The following is a 23,592-nucleotide window of genomic DNA, read 5'->3' as shown; positions in this document are numbered from 1 at the left end:
ACTGATATAGAGGGGCAATGTGGAGACTGTCGCGAGAGCGCCGAATCCCAAAAAATCATACATCGTTGAATTTTTTTTCCTCTCACTTGCCACGACCACCACCATCCCCGCACATTGGTTTTATGTGTGTCGTTTCTTTCGTTTGACTTGTTTGATTTCAACGGTTTTCTGTTGTCTCCACGTGTAAGTTTTATTATATGATAATTTATGTTTCAGTGATCCTGGATGTGCTCGTCACTGACTCAACTCGTGTTTGGGGTTGTCATGCTGGGAGCTATTGCTCTCACCCTTGGAGCCACTTTTTCCGACAGTAAATAATCCTGAAAATTGTTTTTATTACAACTGTTACATTTTCTAGAGTGGCGCACTGTGGAAAAGGACCTTCTGGATCTTTATGAAGACGTTCAACGCAACCATACAGAACGTTTGACGGGAATACTTCCATTCTTGTGTGAAGATGGTGCTGTTGGATGTGCGGGATTTTGGAAGGTGAGAGCTTCAAAAAACATATATGTGACTTTCATAGAGCTTGGAGAAAGGATTGTTGTCATAATCTTCAATCATTTGAAAAAAAGAAAAACAAACTTTTTTTTAAGGAAATGAAACCCTATGAAAAAATTGTCGCAATTTGTATGATCGCAGCGTTAATTTTGGAAATTGTCGCTTTCGTTTGGAATTTCCTAACCTCGTAAGTCTACTCACAATCAATTAGTCATAAGTAACCTCAAAACTCTCAGATGCACCTGTTGCTTCAAGAAATATTTACTTCATCCACTATCCCCACTCTCATTCCTCATCACAATTTTTCTGACTGTTGCCATTGGAGTTTTCTATTATAACAGCGATGAAATTAAAGGTGAGGGAGAAACTTCATTATTTGATTGAATTGAGCCACAAATTCATGTGCAAAAAACTCATTCAGATGATGTCAATATCCAGAAGATTTGGGATGCGGAAGCAAAGGATTTGAATATTAATGTAAGAATTAACAGATTAATTTCACATTTTTGCAAAAACAAGATTTGAAATTTTCAGATTGGATCCGCTTTCTGGATGGCCGTAGGAGCATGGTGTCTTGTTGTGATTGACACAATTCTTGCTTCCTTCGCCATTTTTTTTGCACAACACGGAGTTTAAGCTTTCGAGCTCAATTCTGATAATTATGCCGTTGATTGTTTATCGATAAATTATGGGATTCGAAACAAAAACATAGTGTTTGTATTTCCAAAAATATAAATCAAAACTAGAGAGCATACTGACACAAGAAATGATTGCATGTTGACTGGAAATGGACTGATGGAAAGGAAAAGTATTTACAAAAAAAGAGAATGATGATAAATCAGAGCATTTAAAACAAAAACATATAATTAAGGAAAATACATATACAATCACAAATAGAATATCTCATATTTTTTATACTAATGAGTGTGAGCGGCTTTCAGGCCTTTTGGAAGATCAATGGGAAACGTGAAACCCGGCAGATAAAACTAGAATCTGACGTCGGCTAGCTCAAAAACTGGTGATGATAATACAATTCTTGATAGCCGATGTGTAAAATCACAAATTGATGAATTATTAAAACATATTTGAAAGAAGAAAAATCAAGACAAGTATCGGAAAAATAACAAAAAAAATGATGGACCAGAAAGAGCGAATAGTCGTGGAATGTTCTAGGTGACCTGACATTTTTCTAATGAACAGTGACGGATAAGATACAGGAAATATTGGAAAAATATAATGAAAACACTAGTTCGCAGCCTTCGGTGATTGGTTCGATGTTGATGACCCAGCTCCTTGCTGCGTCTGGGCGTATAGCTAAACATAACTACGTTTAAAAATTTTAAGTCATGGTTATAAACATACTTCATGATGATCAGAAATAGCCTTGAAAGGAGTTGTGAACTTATTCATGGACTCCTTTTTTGGTGAGTTCAATTTTTCAATTTTGGAATTGTCGATTGGAAAATCTGCTTCTGCGAGCAACACCTTCTCCTCAAGCACTGAAATGTAAAACACTGTAAGTAAGACTTTTCCCAAAATAATTTACTCACGCTTTTGCCTGTCAGTTTCATAGTGTGCTGTCACGTGAGCTCTCAGGCTGTCGAGGGACTCGTAGTTTAGACCGCAGAACTTTCGTGGACACTTGTACTCGGCACCATCCATCATTCGAACATGGTCAACGTGCAAGTGAACCTGAACTTGAAAAACATTAGCATTAAGAATCATCATAAAAGCATATCAACCTGAAGTTCAATCGGAGTTGAAAATTCATCCGCACAAATTTGGCACTTAGTGTTGTCGGGGATTGGTCTTGGTCGCTTGTTGTGTAGACGGTCCGACAAGGATTCCGATGCGTGTGCCTTATCAGTTGACAATGGATGCAAAGCTGCTTTTGGTGAGTAGAAAGATGGCTCAGCGAGTGGTGGATTCCAGACCATCAATTTTTTTGTATGAGTAGGGCTAGAACCGCTTAAAGAAGACTCGGAACTGAAAGGAAAAGTGTTTCAAATATCTCGAAAAAAAAATTTTCTCACCGTTTACGATAACTAAAGTTTGTAGAAGATGAAACGATAGGCGATGTAATTGATGATTCAGAACGACTTGTTGTATGAGCAAGGAAAGACAAATCACGATGCTGAAATAATCGAACTTCAGATCATGAATTTTGAAAATAAATGCAGTGTGTTAATCAAGTGAGATTTTAAATTTGCCGAAATCAGTGATGTTATAGCTTTAAAAAATACACATATGTGATAGGGAACCCAAATCTCACAAGTTGATGATTGACTGGTAGACTGGACGGAATCTCCGAGATTCGTAGAATTGTTCTGGGCATGTCGTTCGCGTGTGTTGCCGAGTCCAAAACTGCTTTCTTTCTGAACTGCATTGAGGACGATTCCAATGGGGATGACGGATTTGGTGTTGGAAACACCTGTGGAACCACAGTTGGATTGGGCGACATAGTGGAGTTGTTGAAGCTGCTAACGCAAGACACGTTACTTTGGCTGCCCGAGGCCGACACAGCACTCACCGAAGGGGTCGAAACCACGCCCACTGGAAACTGCGCCGTCGACGGTGTATTGGTCATTGATGCGGTCACAGGTGTCTGGGCGTTTGCCAATGCTCGAATCATCTCCGGCGTCAAGGCAACGGGCTGAGGAGCAGGGATAGAGGTAGTGGGAACAACACTGCCCTGCTCGTCTTTATCTGCCTCGTTGCGGAGCTTCTCGACAATAGCTGTAATAAAACCGAATTAGAGAAAGAAATAACATGTGAGCTGGATATGAAGAGAATATAAATAGAAGTCCCGGTGTGACTGCACTTTGATAAGCCATTCAGATTTTAGAAAAATGATGCGGAGTATTGTTCTCTTGTTCTTTCTTTTACGATCATGTGACATTTTGCTTCCCCTGTGGAATTGATAAGCACATACCACACCATTACGTCACAACACATTATCGTTTGAAAAAGAACCCACTCGACTTCCAAATTGTTAATAAGACTTGATTCAGTTATAATGTTTACCTAGAAGAGATATTCGAGCCTTCTCACAATCCGTGGTATCGATATCATTGAGGCAAGCACCATTATCTTTTTTGGTTATCAAGGACAATGTGTCCACCGGCAACCGTTGTAAAGATTCCAGCTTCATCACGTGTGTTTTAGATCTGGAATTTTTATAATAATAAATAATATTAATAAATTAATACTGGCAACACTAGGACCAAAACATCAATTTTCATCAAAATAACCAACCTCAAGTGCTTGGCTAAGATCCCATGCTTGCGAAACCCAATGTCACAGTCAACGCACATAAAAGAACGTGGATTGCTGGTGGATGGTCCGCCTAGAACAGATTGTGTAGACGCCAGAGGATCGATGCATGCTGTCACAGACTCATCCATCTAAACATTGTAAAATACAATTGTTTTAATTTGTTTTTTTTGATCGAATAACTCACATGAACCCCGTGATTCCGTTCGAGATGCTTCTGCAACTGTGCCTTGGTTCGAATTGGAATTTTACATTCTGAACACTGATACATTCTGTTCTTGCTCTGTTGCATTTCAATGTTATGTGTGTGCTGATGAAGTGTCAAGTCGGAGATTTTTCGAAATGTACGGTCGCATTGGTCACATTTCAATGTTTCGTCTTTTTGTAGAAAGTTTACATTGGGGACCAATACATTGCTCGACGAAGATGCACAAGTTGGAACAGTAGACAAACTTTGAAAGTTCTGAAAACAACTTTTAAAAATTTTAAATATATCGATATTAGTTGGATACCTGAGAGTTGGAAGGAGAAACGTTAGAAACTGACGAACAGTTTGATTTCTGATTGTTAGGAATGTCTAGAATTATATTGGACTGAGAAGAAGTTGACATTGGAGAATGAACTTGTTGCGACAGATACGGAGAGTTGGCGCCAGACACGGGAGTCATTGCTGTAATGATGAAAAGTTTTATAATCCAGATCCGAGTTTCACACACCTCGGTCATCAAAGTCACGTTGCATTGCCACAGGTGGAGCGGACATGCATGATCGACGATCCGGCGAAGGCCAATAGTGATCGTTTTGAGCTTCAACAAGACACCAACGAGTCGGAGGAGTGTGAGCTGTACGTTCAAAAAGAATGTGCTCCTGACCAAACTTGAATTTGTGTTCTGCTTGCATTCTATTCAAATGATCGTAATCTTCCTCGTCTGATGAGCTGTAAATTGAGAAGTTTGTTATAATTTATCAAAGACCATAAATTATTTACTTGTTGTCATAGTCATCAAACAATGGTTGATTTCTATGGTATCCATCATCCATATTCATCATACTACTTGTCGATGGTGTCGTTCCATCGCTATCATTTCCTGCTTGGACTGCAAAAAAATTCACTTAAAATAAGTAAGCTTTTCAGTATTAATTGTGAGATTAATCAGGGTAGTTGGTTACAATTCAACTTACTATTAGAAATACGACGTTGGTGTGTTTTGGAGCTCAAATGCTTTGTGAGGTTGCCTTTAGTTTTGAACGAGAAGTTACACGCAGTGCAGTTAAAAGCGCGAACATCCGTGTGCGATCTGCAATTATTAAATAAAAATCCAATAGAATCCGATTCCTGTCAACTACATACTTGATATGCTTTTTCAGCATACTAGGTTTTTTGCACCGAATTCCGCAGCGATCACAAATATATCTTCCACGCCCACGACCACGCACATACACGTATACCTATAAAGACTAACAGTCATGTTACGTATTAAAAATAGATATGTACCTCATCTGTGCGATGGCCGCCAATTATTTGATCGTGTTTTGGGCGAATTCTACTGATATACTTATTAGCAAATCGTTCTCTTCTGATACGACCAGCATCATCGCTGATAATAACTGTTGGTCTGAAATTGTGGTTGAAAAAGTTTTGAGGATATCATGTTCAAAGCAAGTTCAAAGCAAATTAAACACAAAGGGATAAAACATTGTAGCATCAGTAATAGTCAAGATGCATAGGTACATATTGCGTATAGTTAACATTCGAACAAAGTGATAGAGGAGAACATAGCTTTATTTAAGTGACACCGTTATGCATGTTGAGTTTACCTTGCGTCGGGACTGTTTTCACGTTTCACGTCTTTAACATCTTCAAAGGATTCCTGCTTTGGTTCAAGTTTGCAAGTAGTCGCGAGATCGGTTGCAGAGTAATCACTGAAAAGACAAAGCTATAGCGTTAGTTCTAATAGTTTTAGAATTAAACGTATTTGAAGCAAATGAAACTCACTCATCACTAAGATCCATTTTTATATCACGGAGAGGTGGAGATTGAGGTCGCGGAGATCTCATCAGGAGTGATTGACCCGATGTGCTTGGCTCAGCAGACGTTGAGTCCTCCGGCGCAACTAGCACCGGGATGGTTACCGGGGCATTTGATGGTCCTTGTAAATCTGTGTTGGTATAAGTTCCTCCCACAAGTCGCTCAATGAATTGAGCATCATAGTCCACACTTTCTTCTGGTGTTTTTTCCTCGCTCATTGAAGCCTGGCGATCACGAATTTTTGTACTTATATCCCAAAACGAAGAATGTGTCATTCGATAATGTCCCTGATCCTTGTTGGCCGTTGTGTATTTGAAAAATTTCTGTTGACCCGTTCTTCGTCTCAACGATACCATTCCCATAAACGACAAATTCATTTTTGTCTCCGCATCATTATGCACCGGAACGTTCCATTTCGCATACATCGATAAAGTTCCATCTTGTACTGCAAACATTGGTTGTTGACGTGGTACCGTTACGTAGGTCTCTGATGTGATATTACGAGTACGATGAGTTCTTGAAGTCATTCCAGCTGTTGTCATGAATGAAGGACGCCCTCCAATGTCACCATTGATTACCAGCCAGTATGGTTTATCAGTATCCCCACTGGTCTGCGGCTCTAAACGAAGATCTTCTAGCTTTAGTTGTACTGGCATTGCAACAACTTCATGCTGCATAGGTCCTCCATTCTGGACGATTTGCACTGGAGCATTGTTTGCAATTGGAATTGAGGCGTTGTTGACAATTGAATCACCATGGTTGACAATTGATTGTTGATTCACAATGGCAGGTTCAAGGTTTTGTGTCACTTTCTGAAACTGGCCACCAATTCCAATATCCTGCCCGCTGGCAGCTGCTGTGAGCATTGCAATATGCTGTTTTTGATCTTCATCCACAACTTCAATAATACAATCATCATCGTCGTCATCATCGTCTCCTGGTGGATCTTCGGGCTCTTGTTTGATTTGAACTCCATCAAATGCAATTATTCCGTTTGGTATTTGATTGGACTCCGGAACATCCTGTTGCATACTGCTCATTCCCAGTCTTTTTGCAACACTGGCAACAATTGTTAAATGAACCATACCAGTTTGTCGAATGAGAAATTTCACACTTGCTGATTGTTCCCTGGCCACTTGGAACAGCGGTGTTGCAGCTGCCGCAGGATCAGTTTTAAGAACCTCGATTAACCTATCATTCATATTGTTAATTTTTTGGAATTCTCTCATCTGATATACAAATCGTGCATTGCATTCATCGAGATCAGTTTCTGCTTTCATTGGGATTTCAGTAATGTCCTTTCCGTTAGCATGAAGAAGTTTGATCATGACAAAGTTTTTAGAAGGATCTTTATTGTCTCGCTTTCCACTGCAGTGATGTAAAACAGCTTGAGTAGAGACGAGAAGATCTGGGACTTGGCCTTTCATGATGGTTTCTTGCTGCTTTAACATTTCAGTAACTTCCAAATTATCACACGGGAGGGCTTGGATCTGAAAAGAAAATTCGTTTTTGATCTTGAAAGATAATAATGTTTTTACAATTCCTTTTGCTTGATATTCTTCTGCATTCTCCAAATACTGTTTCTCACTTTCAACTGTCATTTCTTCGAGTTGTTGATCGGTCAGTTGCGATGCGAAGTGAAGAAATTGTTTAACACAAATCGGTGATATGTTGTAGTTTTCATAAATATGTGTCAATGTTCCAGAAGAAACCATTGTCAGTTTAGTTTGTAATACTTTGGCAAGAAATGCTTGAACCTGGAAAATAAAACAATTTTTTGTACGTTTTAAAAATATACATAGTATTCATTTTAAAATTAAAAAATAAAAGCTTCCAAAAATTGAAACAAGTTTAATTTCTGGTGTTTTATCTTTGGTATGGATCCTGTATAGTCTTTCACTTACAAATGGCGGAATGATGGCGGCAAGATTTTGAAGCGTTAACATATGTTGTTCCCACTCCTTTGGTAAACTTCTAGGAAATGATGAGGAGGATTGAAGAGCGTCAGGTTTTGATGTACCGTCTAGTTCAGTAGAGTCATCCTAAAACATTCAACGATGATGTAATGCTAATTAAATAAGACTACTTACTTTTTTCAACTTTATTGCAGGCTCTGAAGGACCAGGCATGTTCGACGGTGTGTGGGCTGCAAGTGGAGAATGCATTGCTAACGTTGCATCTTGATGAGTGTGACGACGCTTCAGAGCACTATGCGGGTTTCCTTCTTGTGCTATTTGTGCTTTTTCTAGCTCTTTTTTCTTTCCGCAAACAACTTCGTGAGCTTGGAGACCAGCTTCATTGGGAAACGTGAGTTTGCAGTATATACACTCCGGTGTGTAGTTAGGATCATTATGTGCCTGAATCGGACGAAGCAATGGCTGACCACTAGTCAAGCTGCCCATGAAATGTTTTGATCCACTAAGCTCGAATAAACTCTGGCTCCGACTAGCAGCTTGCAACATACGACTGTCTTTTGGCCCAGGCGAAGTTCTTGTTGATCCTGAAAAATATAAAACATTAAGGGACAAACGGGACAATCACAATATTCATCAATATATAATATGCAGATATGGACACGTGCAGACACGCACTGGCATGCAAATCGAGACGGTATAGCGGAAACGTTGGGGCGAGTAATAGAAGGAGACAATATCTTGTCTTGGGATAGAAGGACAAGGGTAATGGAGCGATGCTTTCAAGAAACTCAACCACACCACAACTCACCACCACTATTACTGTCGTGATCGACCGAGGATTGCGCACCTATTTGCCGATGGTATGGCCGCTTTTTGCGAATCACCTGTAAATGGACAGATTCGAAGACGTCAAACAGAAGGACAAATGAGATTTGAAATTATGAATAAAAACATGAAAGGTTTTGTTTTATTTTGGTCTGGTATTGTTTCCGTATCATTTCATCAAACTCCAGGGGGCGAATTATTCAAAAAAAGAAAACCCATCACGCTAGAAGAATTCGGCACTCACCGGGTCTCCTTGAAGAATGACTTCGTTCTCAGAGATGATTCGGCTGATGTGGTCCGACATCGACTCGTTGCCAGACGATGCGGCCTTCGACGAGGAAGGCTGCTCAAGTGGTTTGGAGAGCGAGGGGGCTAAAATCTGATGACTGCTTGTGGCAGATGCAGACGTAGATGTGGATGATGGATTCATGGAAGGGTTAGAATTTTGTTTCATAGGTGGCACAGCAACAGGCGTGCGGACTGCAGCCGGTGCCGTCGTTACCGCCACCGTAGACGGTACCGGCTGCTCTTCTCTCCTTGCAATACCAATTGGAGTTCCCATGGTGATACCACCTCGAGGAGCAGGCGTCGAAGAAATGAGCAACTGACGATGTTGTGCCTCGCGCGCCTGATTTTGCAGCATCCGCTGCTGTTGTTCGTTCAGCATTTGAGCCAACCTCTCTTCTTGTGACTCTGCTGAAGGGGAAAAATATTGGGTAAGCGTGTTTGAACAACCAATGGTTAGAAGGTGGTGCACAGAAAAAGAGAAGAAGATGATTCAGGAGAAAAGCTGAAGTAATGGTTACAAAAATCTCATTCTTTATCACTTTCTAATTATTGTTGGTTTACACACTATCTATTTGCATGCATATTTCAAAAAAAAACAAATGGAAACAAAATGTTCTATGATATTTTTGATGTCATATACGTATATCGGATAATTTTCAAAGAGTTGTGGTGTGGTTGTGTGGTTGAACGTATGTGGACTGGCAAAAAAGGGAAACGATGGAAAACGGGAAGGGAGAAACTGGGAAAACAGAGAAGGGAAACAGACACAGAGTTGTGAAGCGTGTGAACGTGAGAAAATGAAAACAGAGAAAAATACAAAATTTAAACGTACCGTTTGGGGTTCCATCGGCTCTTTGCTGCAGTTGCATAGACTGAATATATTGCAGTGCTTGAGAAACTGTTCTATTTTGAGACTGCCCTTGCTGTTGCTGTTGAGCCTGTTGAGCTAGTTGTGCTTGCTGAGCTTGTTGAGCTTGTTGAGCCTGAGCCTGTTGCTGTTGGAGAAGCAGTTGCTGTTGAAGCTGGGCTTGCATTGTCTGTGTAAGATCATTCAACTGTGGAGTTGAAGACAATGCAGGCGTCGATGCAACCGACGGGCGTTGTTGTGAAGCATTGTTCTGAGCCTGAGCTTGTTGGGCAGCCGCACGTTGCTGATGAAGCTGTTGCTGTTGTTGAAGAAATTGCTGCAGTTGTAACTGTTGTAATTGTTGTTGCTGCTGCGCCTGCTGCTGTGAAAGCTGCTGAGCTTGTTGCTGCTGCAATTGCTGTTGCTGCTGGAGTTGCGCCTGTACCTGGCTCTGTTGGGACGGCTGCATTTGTCTAGACTGGACATGCTGAGCTTGTTGAGCTTGTTGTTGGGCTTGTGAGATCTGAAGAAAAAAAAAATAAAATAACGCCAATTTCAAGTTATCAACATGCTATTTCTGTGTCAACTCACCTGTAGAACCTGTTGTAACTGTTGCTGCTGGAGCTGTTGTTGTTGAAGTTGTTGCTGTTGCAGTTGCTGCTGCTGAAGTTGTTGCTGCTGGAGCTGTTGTTGTTGAAACTGCTGTTGTTGAAGCTGCTGTTGCATGTGCAATATTTGAGCAAATTGCTTAAAATAAAAATCAAAGTTTCGAATTATCAATTTTGTACTAAACACAAACCTGTGGCGTGACTTGCTGTTGAATAGCTGCTAATTGAGCTTGTTGTTCTTGTTGCCGTGCCTGCGCCTGTTGCTGTGCCTGTTGCTGAGCCTGCTGCTCAGCTTGATGACGAGCTTGGGCTTGAGCTTGTTGTTCTGCCTGTTGTCGAGCTTGTTGCGCTTGTTGAGCTTGCTGAGCTTGTTGTGCCTGCTGTTGAGCTAATTGATGTTGCATAATTTGTTGTGGATTCTGAGTATCAGTCTGTTGCGCATTAAGTGCCTGTTGCATCAAAAGCATGTTAACTAAATTTTGTCCTTGTGGTGTTGACAAAGCTTGCAGTATCTGAGCATTCATTTGCAATTGCGGCTGGTTTTGTTGTGAAGCAACTTGTTGCTGTTGCTGCTGCGACTGTTGTTGCTGCTGGACGTGCTGCACTTGCTGTTGTTGCTGCGAAGCCTGCTGCTGCTGAGAAACACTTCCAGGTCCATTAGTCTGGAGCTGTGCTTGTAATAATCGTTGATGATTTAGCTGCTCACGTTGTACCTGCTGAAAGTTGTTCGAGATTCCAATTGCCTGATGGCTCATTCGCCAATTCTAAAACCACTTTTTAAGTTTGATTCATGTAAGTTAAGTTCATCGTAAAACAAAGTGAGATAAGGGGGAAAATGAGAGATGAAGACGTATTACAAAAAATAATGAGAAAGTGATTGGAACCATGTGACGTTCACATGAGACCATAATTAGCATGAAAGTTACTTGTCTACAGCAAACTGGGTACAAGGTTCACTTTTAATGATTCGGGGAAGAGTGGTCACGTTTTTTCTTCATTCCTATCAATTCAAACGTCGTTCTGATTTGATTCATACTGATTTCTCTAATATGTTTCATTACAATGAATGAAGGGGAATAAAAATAACAATTACTAAAACCGTTGCCAAATGTTTTTAAGACTGTATACAATGTCTTGAAATAAATCATTAATCAAAACAGAAGACAATATATTGTCGTTCATTCTTTTTCTATTCATATCAAATCAAGACGCAAATTGCCTCACTTTGACTCCTGCAACAGATTGGAGGCTCTCATGAATGCAGTTCAGTCTTCGAAACGGTTACCCATTACTCGCGCAATCTTTTCACTCACACTATCACAATTTAAAAAAACGGGAAAAGAGTACGTCACCTCAATTCTTCGTCACCTTATCACAGATTTGCAGCTCTTGAAAATGTTCAACACTTCTTTGTAACTTGTGATTGTGATCGATTAGTATTCTATGAGACTAAAAGAGTGTGTGACATACACATTTGCTGCTCTCTGTCCTTTTCTCTCTCTTTCTTTCTTTTTCTCACTCAATGTTCATTGACTTTTCCCGTTATCATTACCGGGAGACCGGCTGTTGGCCAAGTGATCAATGACTCTATGGGTGCTAAACAGGGCGCGAATGATTTGAGAGGGACATTGGAAAAAGAAGATAGAGTGGACTATTGTGAAATAACAAAATGCAAGAGAAGTAGAGAAATGGGAAGAAAAGTTACCAAAAAAAGTGAGTGTGGTTGGTTGATGGCAAAATTTCGTACAATTAAAATATTAAGAGGACAATCAGGGCACCAAATTGTGGTGGATAACTACTGTATTACTTTAGTTTTATCAAAACTGATATTAATGGAAAACAAAATTATTTATTACATATAAATTTAACTAAACACTTGGAGCATCAGGTTTAAAAAAATAGTTTTGATATGCAGAAAATGACTAAATACATTTGAAATTTGAATGTTTTCTAGTTGCTTTCGTTAACAAAAAATCAAAGCCAAAAACTATGTCTATTAAAGCTAGAAAATGGTTATTTTTCAGTCAAAAACTCCTTTTTTAATTCAAGTTGTATACTGTAGTTCATTTATGTAGTCTGTTTTTCTCAATAATTCAAATGACTAAAATAGATGTATCTGGTAGCTGCAAATATTTATTTCACAGTTCTGCTGTTTTTTTTTTAATTTTTCGCCAAGAAAACTTCAAGATTTAAATTTTTCTGCACTCAAATAAGCTAAACCTCACCAATTACGGTACTCTATTAACAAGTTTTCATGATTAATATCTTTATTTTCTCTATCTCTTCGGAAACAAATCATTCAAATCTTGTAAAAAGCGTGTAAAAAGTAAAAGACATTTGTGATAAAGAGAAAAAACACTCATTGGCTCAGAAGAGATGCTTGAGCCTTGACAATTCCGAAAGATCCTTTCTCGTTTGAACCCAGAGAAAACGATAAACAGGAGGAAATGCCCCGGGGTCCCATGACACTAACAGACCAAGTGATATGTGTGCACAGAAAAGCACTCTTTCACTCTTTTTCTCTCTTTTTCTCCCTCACTTTGGATGGATGAGAAATAGAAAAAAAAGAAGGGGCCTGGTGAATGAAAAGCAAGAAAAGAAAAATGAGAAATAAAGGAAGCACTACAGAAAAAAAGAGAGAGAGGAAAAAAAAAGGAAACACCCCGAGGAGTTTGAAAAGAGGCCGAGGCAGGAAAACAACTGTGATTAAACATCAGACAAACGTGTAGAGGACAGGAAAAGAAGCAGGTGAAAAATAAGTGAAGGTTCACGTGATCATTATGTGGTTTTGACGAGTGAGAAGAAAGAGTGGAGAAAAGACGAAGAAAATAGACGCCGAGCGAAGGAAAAATAAGCGAAAACAGGCCGCCCATATATTCCATATTGAGAGGAGTGGCAACACACGGAGATCAACTATGTGGAAACTGTATCCTTGACTTTATTTTCTCAAGTGATATCAGAAATACAAATTGCCGATAACAATACATGCAATAGGGCATTACGTTATGTTTCGTTTTAAGATGTTTTTAAAAACTACCCTTTTTTGTTTTTGTTTGCAAAATGTGTGTGCGAAATAAGAAAATATTTATACAACTAGACAAAGTGAATAGTGAATTTTCAAAATGCTAAATTTTTTGGTTGAAAATGCAGTAAAAATTCTAGTTGTGTTTTTATTGTTATTTTTTGCGTCACTCATCTTTTAGAAACTGCAGAAAACATTCTTAAAGCTAAACAGGTACATTCTGTATGTGCTCAATTAATAATAATTTATACAATTGATATTTATTAGTTCATGTCTAATTTTATCGTAAATTTTTTAAACTTTAAACAAGAGAGCAATCAAGTAATTATTGTTGATCAAATGCTGTTACTTTCTTTTAGTTTTTAAAATTATTACATTACATTAATGCTACTCTTTTTTATAATTTTTGAAAGTTTACACTGATCATTTTCCATAATTAAAAAGTTATACCAAAGCTAAAAAAATTTAGATGATGAAAAATTTGGAATTTAGTGAACCATCTCAAAATCAAACTTCACAAATGTTTGCTGATATATTTGACCTCCGGACTGACCATTCGTTGTTCTTTCTCGCATAAAACAAACAAAATTAGGTACGTATAGACACTCGTAATGTTTACACTAACGATGCCATATTTTTGCAAGTCTCCTCCCATTATGTGTGCATCTCTACTCAAAAGAACATACTTAGAGCAACAACACAAAAAACGTGAATTGTGTGGTAGTGGTGGAAGTGTGCTTCTATGTTTCCCTTGGAAACCTGATACCAACTAGCAGACAATTGAGGGAGAAAAAAGAGCAAATGCAACATGACAAACACCAAAAAAGGACCCGCCATTTTTTTGTATTTGCTGGTGTACGGGTTTCAAGATCATGGTCCCAACTTATGCTTGAAATCAGACACCCCATCCGGATTTTTATTAGACCAAAGGCTTTTTGTTTGGATGGGAACAAGGAGAAATGTTGGAGTTTCCAAATAATCAAACAAGAGAACCTCACAGAAAAGAAGGCTTGACTGTTGCTGTAAGTGGTTTATTTGTCCCATATCAGATAAAGTTAATTTCAAGAAAGCTGTATGTGACCAAAAATGAAGAAAATGAACAAACACATACTATACATCCGACTGATTGAATTTGTGTTGGTTCTTGCAATTTGAAAGTTCAAAATTTTCATAATTATTTGAAAGTTTCATTAACAGCCGATTTTTTTTTGAATTTAAACGAGTCTTGCACCCCTAACCGAGAAAAATACGAGAGAAGGTGGATTGGAAGAAAAGATTTAGACTAGATAAGATGGTTTATCAAGATATTTGAGATAATGATCATTTCATTTGGTGAACTGTTTTCTCACATGAATCAACTTTTCAAGGGATTTCTGAATCAACGTTTATCCGCTTCGATAAATATATTTTTCAAAAACTCACATTTAACCTGTGATAGGTTTCTGCTGATATATTTTGTGGCATCATCATTTGTGCAGGTTGTTGGCCGGGAGGCGCTCCACCTCCTCCTGAACCCGGAGCAAATGCCATTGGAGGCTGAAAATTTAAAGCGTTAATAACGAAAACTTTTTTCAAAAAAGCTGTATAAAATTTAAAAAGTCACAAAGAGAAGATAATCTTTTAATGAAGATGAGATTAACATAAATCAACAGCAGAAAAATGGATTGGAAACCGAAAATTGCAGGTCTGAAATAGACTAAAAAAACGCATAATCCTCCAATAGATTATGGCTGCGAACAATGAACTTTTCAGTGTGAATTTGAAACTAGAGACAGAAAAAAGGATAGTGGGGAAAAATAGTCTGAGAGGGATTATGTTGAGTCGAGTTGGACTGGGAAAAGGAATAGAGATGATGAGGCAGGATGAGTGCACGTGCACTCAAAACTTGTTGTGTTACTGCTACCAACTGTCCAGTTTTTGGTGGATTGATAACAACTGCTGTTCTATTGTTACTGTTTAAAAATAACCCATCTTGAATCAAAACTCTGTCTGCCTGGAGGTAACTTGGGGTTTCCTCCAAGACCGCGAGACTCCCTGACGTTAAAAAGAAGAAAATAGGAAGAGAGAAGATACACTCACAACGGCTATCCAAATCTATCAACATCAACAATTAGAGATGGAAAGATTAGAAAATTTAGAAAACGGGCGAAAAAAAAGTTGGAGATCATCTTCAATGGATCCGAGAAAAAAGGAGAAAAACCACGCAAACGCGCACCACCGGGTCCTTCCCTTCTTTTCTCCTAACTCCCCCTTCTCCTTTTACTCCTTTTTTCAGTGCCTTTTCTCCTTTTTTCCTTCTTCCCTTTTTTCTTCTTATGACCCTGGGCACACGCACGAAGCGCAATGGTGCGGTGAGCGGTTTGATGAGTTTGAGTGGATTGCCGTGTGGTCGTCGGCTGCCATTCCACCCCCAACTTGCACTACAAGCGGTGGAGCCTCTGAGCAACACCGCCACAAGATGAAATGTCGGGGTTGCCCCAGTAACGTTTGCTTGTTTTTTTTTTACTATTTTATTAAATTTTCATATGGAGTCACCATTCAAAGTTTTTGAATTTGTAAAATTTAAATATTCACTTCGTTTTAAATGCTCAACAACTCAACAACAAACTTAATTTTAAACTTTTAAGGATTGAAAAGTTAGAAAAAGTTTAGAAGGAGATGAATGTGTTGTTTGTTAACTTTTCGGTGGTTGGTTGTTGGCTCGCGGCCAAACAACGCGACTTCCCCCCACTATTCTCCCCCTTTCTTTCCTCGGGAGTGGGAGGACGGAGAATGCTGGGACCCGTCGAGACAGCGCACAGGGCTCTTGTTCTTTTTCGGAAGCAACAGAAAAACGAAAAACGGGACGAAAGTGCCGCATGTCAGCCTAGGCGGAGTCCACACTTTTGAACTTCTCGTTTTTTCCCCGTCTTTGCTTTTTCTCCCCCTAATACTCAAGTGCTATGTATTCAACAACGGAAAAAAGATAGATGAGACAGAGGAGGCAGTTGTAGGAGAGAAACGGACGTGATGGCGCCGGGGTGAACGACATAATGGCGCCCATTTCCCTAAAGGGCATATTCAAATGCTTTTACTTTCAAAGAGCACGCTGATTTTATTGAACACTCAAGGAGGAACAATATATAATTCATGCCTCATTTTATAAATCATCTATCTATTTGTACAGTAAACGTTATGTAGTATACACCATCGGGACAATCATAAACTGTGTGAACTCTTTTCAGAAAATTCCAAAGAAAACAATTTGAAGAAACGTGGAGGATCAGATCAACAAGGAAACTTATGACGTGTTTGAACTTTTTGACACACGCGCTCAGCGCTCTCAAAATTGCAAAAAAAGATGAAGGCAAACGAGACAGAGAAACAAAAAATCGGCGGGAACAAGAAGTTAAGGGACAAGCAGTTGGGTAAAGAAGGAGGAAAAAGAGGGAAAGATTATTTAGTTTCTTTTTTCTCATTGTTTGGGAATACGTTTGTGTGTCAATGAAGATGAGCGCGACCCGCAACGCACACAGACATCTCATAGTTAAACTCGTGCTCTTTGAGTACAAAAGTTTTTCGTTACTGTGTCGCAATTATTGTCATTCGCAAATAACTGCAAAGAAACAGACACCGAAATAGACACAGCTTGCATGACCCAACCTTGACGAAAATCAAAACACAAACGAGATCTAATCCTATCTGATGAGGACGAGACGTCCATTTCTTTCTCTCTCGTACTCTTTGTTTCTCGCATTCTTCTAATAACTCTTACGCCGTATACATTGCATTTAAATGCATTTAAAATACTTTAAAAGATTGCCATTTTTGCGAATATCTAAGAACTTAAGTATATTGAAAATTGAAGAGGTTTTTGAAATGCGAAATTTTTTGTGTTCATGCTTCAAATAGATCCCAAACGTTTGAAAAAGTTGAGAGATAGAGAAAAAGAAGGAAAAAAATGAAATAAAAAGAGTGAAATGTGACGTTGAACACACGTTCTTCACAAATGCCATCACGAGGAAAAATAGAGGAAAGAGGAAGGATGTATGATGTACTGGTTAATTTCGTCTCGAAATTTGGAATTCAATTGAAATATGCAAAAAAAAAGTGATCGAATGATCATCAATGACATCGTCATCAACATCAAAATGCAGAACCGACATCATCTCGATCACTGCCACCACCAAAACGTTGTATCATTTGGAAAAGAACCCTCTCTCCCCCTCCTGTTTCCTCATCTTCTCCCACCTCTACGGGAGAGGACATACAAACGTCCATTTGTGTGATACAGTGAGAATCAACGAAAGACTATGCGATTCGCGGAGCGCATACCTCAAACATATAATAGAGTACTGGCATTAGAAAGAGAACATACGCAGAGAAACGAGGGATGTAATACGATGAGAGTGTGCAGGGGCGCTGACTAATGTGCGGTGAGTGTGCGAGCGAAGAGACTCAGACCGAACAAAAGACATTGTAAGAAAACGGAGAGCACAGGGGAGATAAGGCAAAACGGGGCAGCGGAAAGAAAGTGATGGCTGTCTTTCTTTCTCAGTGTCCCATCTCTCGTCGTCTTTTGCTTCTTTTTCATCTCTTCTTCCTAATCTCATCAACTGACAGGGAAAAGACCGTCGAGAAAAGTGGCGAGGAGAAGAGACGCAGCAAATGACCGGCCACAAAGTTGAAGAAGAGAGTAATCGACGTGGGTGAAGGAAAGATGAGGGAGGTTGGTCGATAGACTAGAGAGAGGTGCGGAGAGTGCGGCAACGCATACCGGGAATGCGCAAACAGCCGCAATGTATTTGAACATCAATGCAAAAAGCAAGAAATAAAGAAAAAAAAATACAAAGATAATATTACTGATACAAGGAAAGAAAGGAGGGAATACGACTATGAATTCAATTTTTCATAATACATAAAAAATATTCGAATCGTTCGTTTTTTGCTACTTTATTCATCACAAAAACTATAAGTAAAATATTATTTGTATATTTCAATTTCCTGAGTATTCATTCACATATACAACATATTAAACTTGTCAAACTAATGTGACAAAAAGAATACCACTTCTAAATGTGTATGTAACACACCTAAATCTCTACGTTTTACCATGCTAAAATCACCATGGAAAACTATGGAGAGATGATCAGAAAGAAGTCCAGAAGGACTGGACAGATAAGAAGATAATACAATAGTGATAAGAAGAACACAACCTTCAAAGGGTATCGTTTCGTTATGTATCAGAACATTAGGGAATGTTCTAAATATGCAATTCAACTACAATTTATGAAATGTCTATAGACACCAGATCAACTTTTGAAAAGTGCTCTGCACAAGTTAGAGAGAATAGCGTAAAATGAACTTGTTTGTTTGCGTGGCTGGACAAATATTGCTAACGTTCTTTTTTCATTCTCCTTCTTTCAACAATTCTAAACGTGTTTCGGTGGGAAAGAAAAGCTCCGAGGGCAATGCAAAGTCAAACAGTGTCCTACATGTATCGCAGTGCTGAAGATCAAAAATCTTTAACTAATGATACAATATCCATTGAGAAACTGCAAAAAGTCTCTCAACTATTGAAACTGGCAATATTATTTTGCATTTGAATCACGTGAGACATTCTTTAATCTATAGGTAAAATCTCATTGCGCTGACTCAGTTTTTTATTGTAAAGAATTGAATATTGGATGGGCTTTTAAAACGAAACTATATTTATTCCCATGGTTTAAAAACGAATCAGAACTTTGATCATCCTTTCATGATTCACAAATGCGTTTTTGAAACACCAATCAAACGTTACTAGTAATTTCATTGACTGTCAGAACTGAAAAATATGTTTTTTTGCAACAATTGCAGGTATAAATATGGAAAATGTCGATCGATTTTCAGTGGCATCTAGAGATGTGGTATTTAAGCCCGCCTACTTGTGGGATTTTGATAAGCTCTGATCTATGAAAAGATGATTAACTGCATTGATCTGTTTTCTCTTGTGGGTTAAGGGGATGTCACGTTATCCTCATAAGATGTCACATCCGCACTTCATGAAATTTTCTCAAGTATTAAACAAGCTTAGACGTGGAAGTAATGATAAACGAAAATGTCGTGAACAAGAAAAAAAATATAGAAAACCTGAATACTTCTGTGAAATAATCTCTCGAAGGTAAGTTTTGTTTATAGTTTGGCCTTAAAATTTTGTGAGAAACTTTTTCCCTTAATGAACACATCATAATTAATAAAAAACAAATTTGTTCTGTCTAGAAGGTGCTATGAATCATCATTTTATCACATCTTACTAGTCACGAGTTATTAGCCTACTAGTTTCCTTTATTCCAGTCATTGTTTCCAGTACAATACATGTTTTTACCAATGTGTTGTGAACGTCTGATAAATTTCTTCAACCGGATATGACTTTAGCTAGGCAAAAAATGGGAAAATACATTTTTAGACACAACTGCAATCAAGAGAATGCGAAAAATACTCAGATGTAGGTAAAAATTCATTGTCTAGACGTATTTTCAATACTACAGTTCTCTGAAGAATTTGTATTCACTGATTATTTTGTGAAAAAAAACGTGGAACATAAAATAATTATGTGATTGCAAAATTGAAAATAAGTTAAAATTATCATTTTTGTTCTCATTAGGATTTAAATTACTTGGATTATTAGTTTTCTACAGTTTAAAACATCAATAAAAGCGCCTACAGTTTGGTCCTCAAAAACAGCAAAAGTCAGATACTTTTGACAATTTTACTATAAGTAAAAACATATTTTAAGGTAAACTTTTTAATAATTTCCAGAAACATATACTTTATGAATAACTAAAAATTAGTGTTTTGCTTTAAATTAAATTTATGTTCAATCTTATACGGATACACATAAATTATACTGTAATACCATCAACAGGAATGATGTCTAAATGCAAAACAATATCCAGTTTGATGTTTATTAAACTTTTAACTTAGTGCCATAATATGAGGGGGTTCATTATCAATTTTTGCTGAAATGTTTGTGAACGGTATCAATATTTTTCTCATAATTTAAATATTATAAAAACATTCCAACGCATGAAAAATTCATAATATCTATCAACGCAAAACTTTTGTCATTTGGAGTATTTGACATCCGGCGTTCATTTGGATTGTTTTAATGTATTTCTAAAATGTTTTCACGCCCTCACCTGACACAAACACTCTAGCATTCCTCAGAACCGGAAGTTTGAGCTGCAAAGGAAATGAGCACTCTCAATCCATGCACTACTATGGCAGGGGCGCTCTCTACTTTTTTGCGTTGTATTTGAATGTTTCAGTCTCGAATCTTATTTCAAAAGCGCAGAAAATAAGTATCAACTCAATTGAGATGTTGATACAACTCAAATTTATCAATGAAATATAGAGACTGAGATGAAAAGAAGAAAACAGAAGAAAGGAGATTGACATTTGGAAACTCTGAATTTTTTTTGTGAGAAAAAAAAAAAGAAAACATTTAATATTTAAAGGAAAAGGAAAAGCCCGACGGACCGCTAAGTGCATTATTTATGAGGGCGGAAGGTGAAGTAAAAGAAGTAGATGTTTGAAAAAAAAGCACACACAATTTTTTGTTAAAAAATTTCGGCATGTAGGAAATAAATTGTGTGAGCTAACGAATAAAAATGAGCGTGTTTCACACTTACCTCGACAGCCTGATATGTTTATTCTTGTCGTTTTGCCAAAGCAGCCGGAGCAAAGCAGCTGAATCACCTCAGCTTGAAGTTAGGTTCCCAATTTTATCTGTGACATAGGGATTTTATTTGATTTTAGTTGTGAAAAAGAAGTGAAAAGGACTTGGATTAAAATAAAAAGCTATAACTTATTCAACAATTATTTCCGAATGGCTCCCAATTAAAGAGAAGCAAAGTGAAACCCACATCAACATAAGATTGTGCTTGAAGGAAGAGCAACGTGTCAGTTTTTAAAATTAATTTAAACTGACCCCAAACTACCTGTCTTTATATTGTGGCTGCTAGAAAATTTCCTAAATTTGTTGTACATAGCGTTTTGAACGATCGGTTAAAATGTCACAATTTCATATTTTCCAAGTTGTAGAAACTAGCTTTCATTCAAATATAGTTTTTCTTTCTAAATTGTATAGATTAATCCGTTAACTTAGATTATAAATCACAAGATATTACCTTTTCAAAATTTTAAGATACGGATTTTTTTTTAATTTTTGATAGTAAGTACTTTGATTTTATGTGAGTACGACTAATTGAAAAAATTGTTGTTCGAAAATTTTTTTTTGGAATTTATATTTTGTTGATTATAGTGAAATTAATTATTCCCATTTATCATCGACATTTTCAATGGCATATCACTAAAACCTGGAATTACAAAGTTTTAGGTAGCACAAAAAAAAAAATGCTTTTTAATTCAAAAAGAAAATTGAAACAGATCAAATCAAAGTCTTCAATTCAATTAATCCCTACGACAAACAAAATTTTTCGGCAAAAGATTAAAAACTGAATATTAAATTTAATAAGAAAATCCTCCACTGAGCAAAATGATTTGAATGAATAAAGAAAAAAAAAGTAAGAAATGGCGCAGAAGCAAAAAGGAGGGCAACGGAAGTGTGAACTGAGAAACTTGAGATATCCGTTTGTGGTTTGATTTTTTCCCCGAAACTCAATTTTTCAGCACACAAAACATCAAATATTCGTCATCACAGATTCTTCAACGTTTTGCAAGAAAAGTGAAAAGTGCTGAAGAAACTTTTCTTATCGCCGTTAAGAGCAAACTAACAAGAGAAACTTAAACAAAAAACAATTTGACAATCAAAAAAATGAAGCATCATGGGAAAATGCAATGATAAAATGTAGCGAGGCAGAATCTGGACGGGGAAAAAACTAGAAATTTTTATAAAGTTGTCTATAGTTGTTTATAAAGTAAAAAGTTTTTAAAAAATTCGAAAAAACGTTATGATTACAAAACGAAAAGAAAAAGGCAAAATGCGGATGGTAACACGGAAGCAGCAGTTGAGAAAATGCACCCCGGAATAGAAATCGAGAAGCCAACAAGATTTGTGAATAATCAACGAAGACAGGTTTTATAAAGTGGTTTCGAACTAAAATGTAGAGCAAGTATTGGATTTGCCTTTCATAGTCAATATAAAAGGTAGGGAAGGGTTCTGGGGTTTTGTTTCAATTTACTCTAGATCGACTTATTCACATAATGGCAAAAAATTCCAGCAGCCCCATTGAAGCCGTTTTTTTTTCTGTTTAAGAATACACTGAACCGTTACTCCTTCTTAAAAAAATAAATGAAGTCGTTCAATCTTTTCATCTAAGACGTCTACGAAGTATGTATTTTACAGTTGCACTTTTTTTTTTCACCATACGCAAAAAAAACAGTTTTGGGAAAGAATTAGATGAAATTACAGTTTATAACAAATCTTTTTAAAAACTCGTGCATTCAGTTTTTAGTTAGAGAAAATACATAAATGTGTACATCGCTTAAGATCGCGTGTGGACAAAACAAAATAATGTAACCGATTGACTTTTTTTTCTGAATATAGTAAATCTAAATTGATTACTGAAAAGCATATTATTTGATAAGAAAACGAAAACTTGACACAAAAAGTTCAATAACATCAGAGCATAACTCACAAGAATTGAAATTTCGCAATGCCTGGTGTGCCACAGAAAGGCACGACGGTGCCAATGGCACACGTGTAGTAACTAATGATTATAAAAATTACACAGCAAAAAAAGTTTATGAGAGTTCTAAAGGTTTCATGGCAAATCAAACCTTATCAGCGATTGCCCAAATTTTTTAATTGGATGTTAGGCAAATTCCAGAAAAAGAGAAAGAGCCAAACATATCATTAGTCGATGTAATGATATACTTGAAATGGGCATAATCAAATCCTGATTATTTTCGGGAATATCTCGTGGAACCTGATAATTTTGCGCCAATGGGTGGAGCCACGTGAATTTCGTAATTCGTAATTCACATTGAAGTCATGACAGAAGGATGTAGTTTGCAAGATCAGAAGAACATAGTTTGTGTTTGAAATTAATACAAAAAATTATTACGAATATATCAGAACATGGAATTGTCGTAGCTGTTACGGTACATTTATATGAAAGCGGTACATTATGATATCTCTTCTTAAGAACACTGAAATTGTGATCAAACTAGATTTTGAATATTTCTAATTGAGTCTATAAATATCAACCATTTTTTAGTACAAAACTATTATTAAGAAACAATTATCGCAATTTTTACTTTATTATTTTTTTTACTAGCTGTTCAACTGCTGTTCCCTTTAT

The 23,592-nt window shown here is 37.4% G+C and overlaps 2 protein-coding genes and 1 non-coding gene across 13 annotated transcripts; 1 reads left to right on the top strand and 2 right to left on the bottom strand.

Annotated features, from left to right (window-relative positions):
- Nucleotides 1–210: 210 nt before the first annotated feature.
- On the top strand, nucleotides 211–1,206 carry clc-4 (CLaudin-like in Caenorhabditis). Its single transcript, NM_077399.2, has 6 exons — nucleotides 211–310; nucleotides 359–489; nucleotides 597–688; nucleotides 738–856; nucleotides 923–978; nucleotides 1,036–1,206. The coding sequence occupies exons 1-6, from the start codon at nucleotides 226–228 to the stop codon at nucleotides 1,135–1,137; spliced, it is 585 nt and encodes a 194-aa protein (NP_509800.1). The 5' UTR covers nucleotides 211–225; the 3' UTR covers nucleotides 1,138–1,206.
- Nucleotides 1,160–14,851, bottom strand: sma-9 (Transcription factor sma-9; the record flags this gene model as incomplete). 11 transcript variants are annotated; one of them, NM_001375124.1, is made up of 26 exons in its annotated part: nucleotides 1,160–1,815; nucleotides 1,864–2,000; nucleotides 2,052–2,193; nucleotides 2,244–2,487; nucleotides 2,535–2,635; nucleotides 2,774–3,237; nucleotides 3,526–3,668; nucleotides 3,757–3,905; nucleotides 3,962–4,237; nucleotides 4,287–4,444; nucleotides 4,491–4,711; nucleotides 4,763–4,871; nucleotides 4,957–5,072; nucleotides 5,126–5,223; nucleotides 5,270–5,390; nucleotides 5,593–5,697; nucleotides 5,771–7,293; nucleotides 7,342–7,560; nucleotides 7,708–7,845; nucleotides 7,894–8,303; nucleotides 8,528–8,603; nucleotides 8,789–9,240; nucleotides 9,665–10,202; nucleotides 10,271–10,426; nucleotides 10,479–11,003; nucleotides 14,732–14,851. In NM_001375124.1, 22 exons carry the CDS (start codon nucleotides 8,846–8,848, stop codon nucleotides 1,747–1,749), a joined length of 5,079 nt encoding a protein of 1,692 aa, NP_001361885.1. The 11 variants fall into 11 exon arrangements, with proteins under 11 accessions (NP_001361885.1, NP_741896.2, NP_001361905.1 ...); NM_001375121.3 differs by lacking the exon at nucleotides 14,732–14,851 and having other exon boundaries at nucleotides 1,176–1,815; nucleotides 2,774–2,932; nucleotides 3,032–3,237; nucleotides 10,479–11,042; NM_001375119.3 differs by lacking the exons at nucleotides 8,528–8,603; nucleotides 8,789–9,240 and having other exon boundaries at nucleotides 1,161–1,815; nucleotides 2,774–2,932; nucleotides 3,032–3,237.
- Nucleotides 14,852–15,058: 207 nt separating this feature from the next.
- Nucleotides 15,059–15,261, bottom strand: T05A10.8. Its single transcript, NR_072035.1, has one exon. It is a non-coding gene; the product is annotated as an Unclassified non-coding RNA T05A10.8 (non-coding RNA).
- Between the last annotated feature and the right edge of the window lie 8,331 nt (nucleotides 15,262–23,592).

Source organism: Caenorhabditis elegans, chromosome X (genome assembly GCF_000002985.6).
Source record: "Caenorhabditis elegans chromosome X".
NCBI classification, from domain to species: domain Eukaryota; kingdom Metazoa; phylum Nematoda; class Chromadorea; order Rhabditida; family Rhabditidae; genus Caenorhabditis; species Caenorhabditis elegans.
The sequence above is the reverse complement of the archived record's forward strand: the minus strand, read 5'-3'. Positions and strand labels throughout refer to the sequence as shown.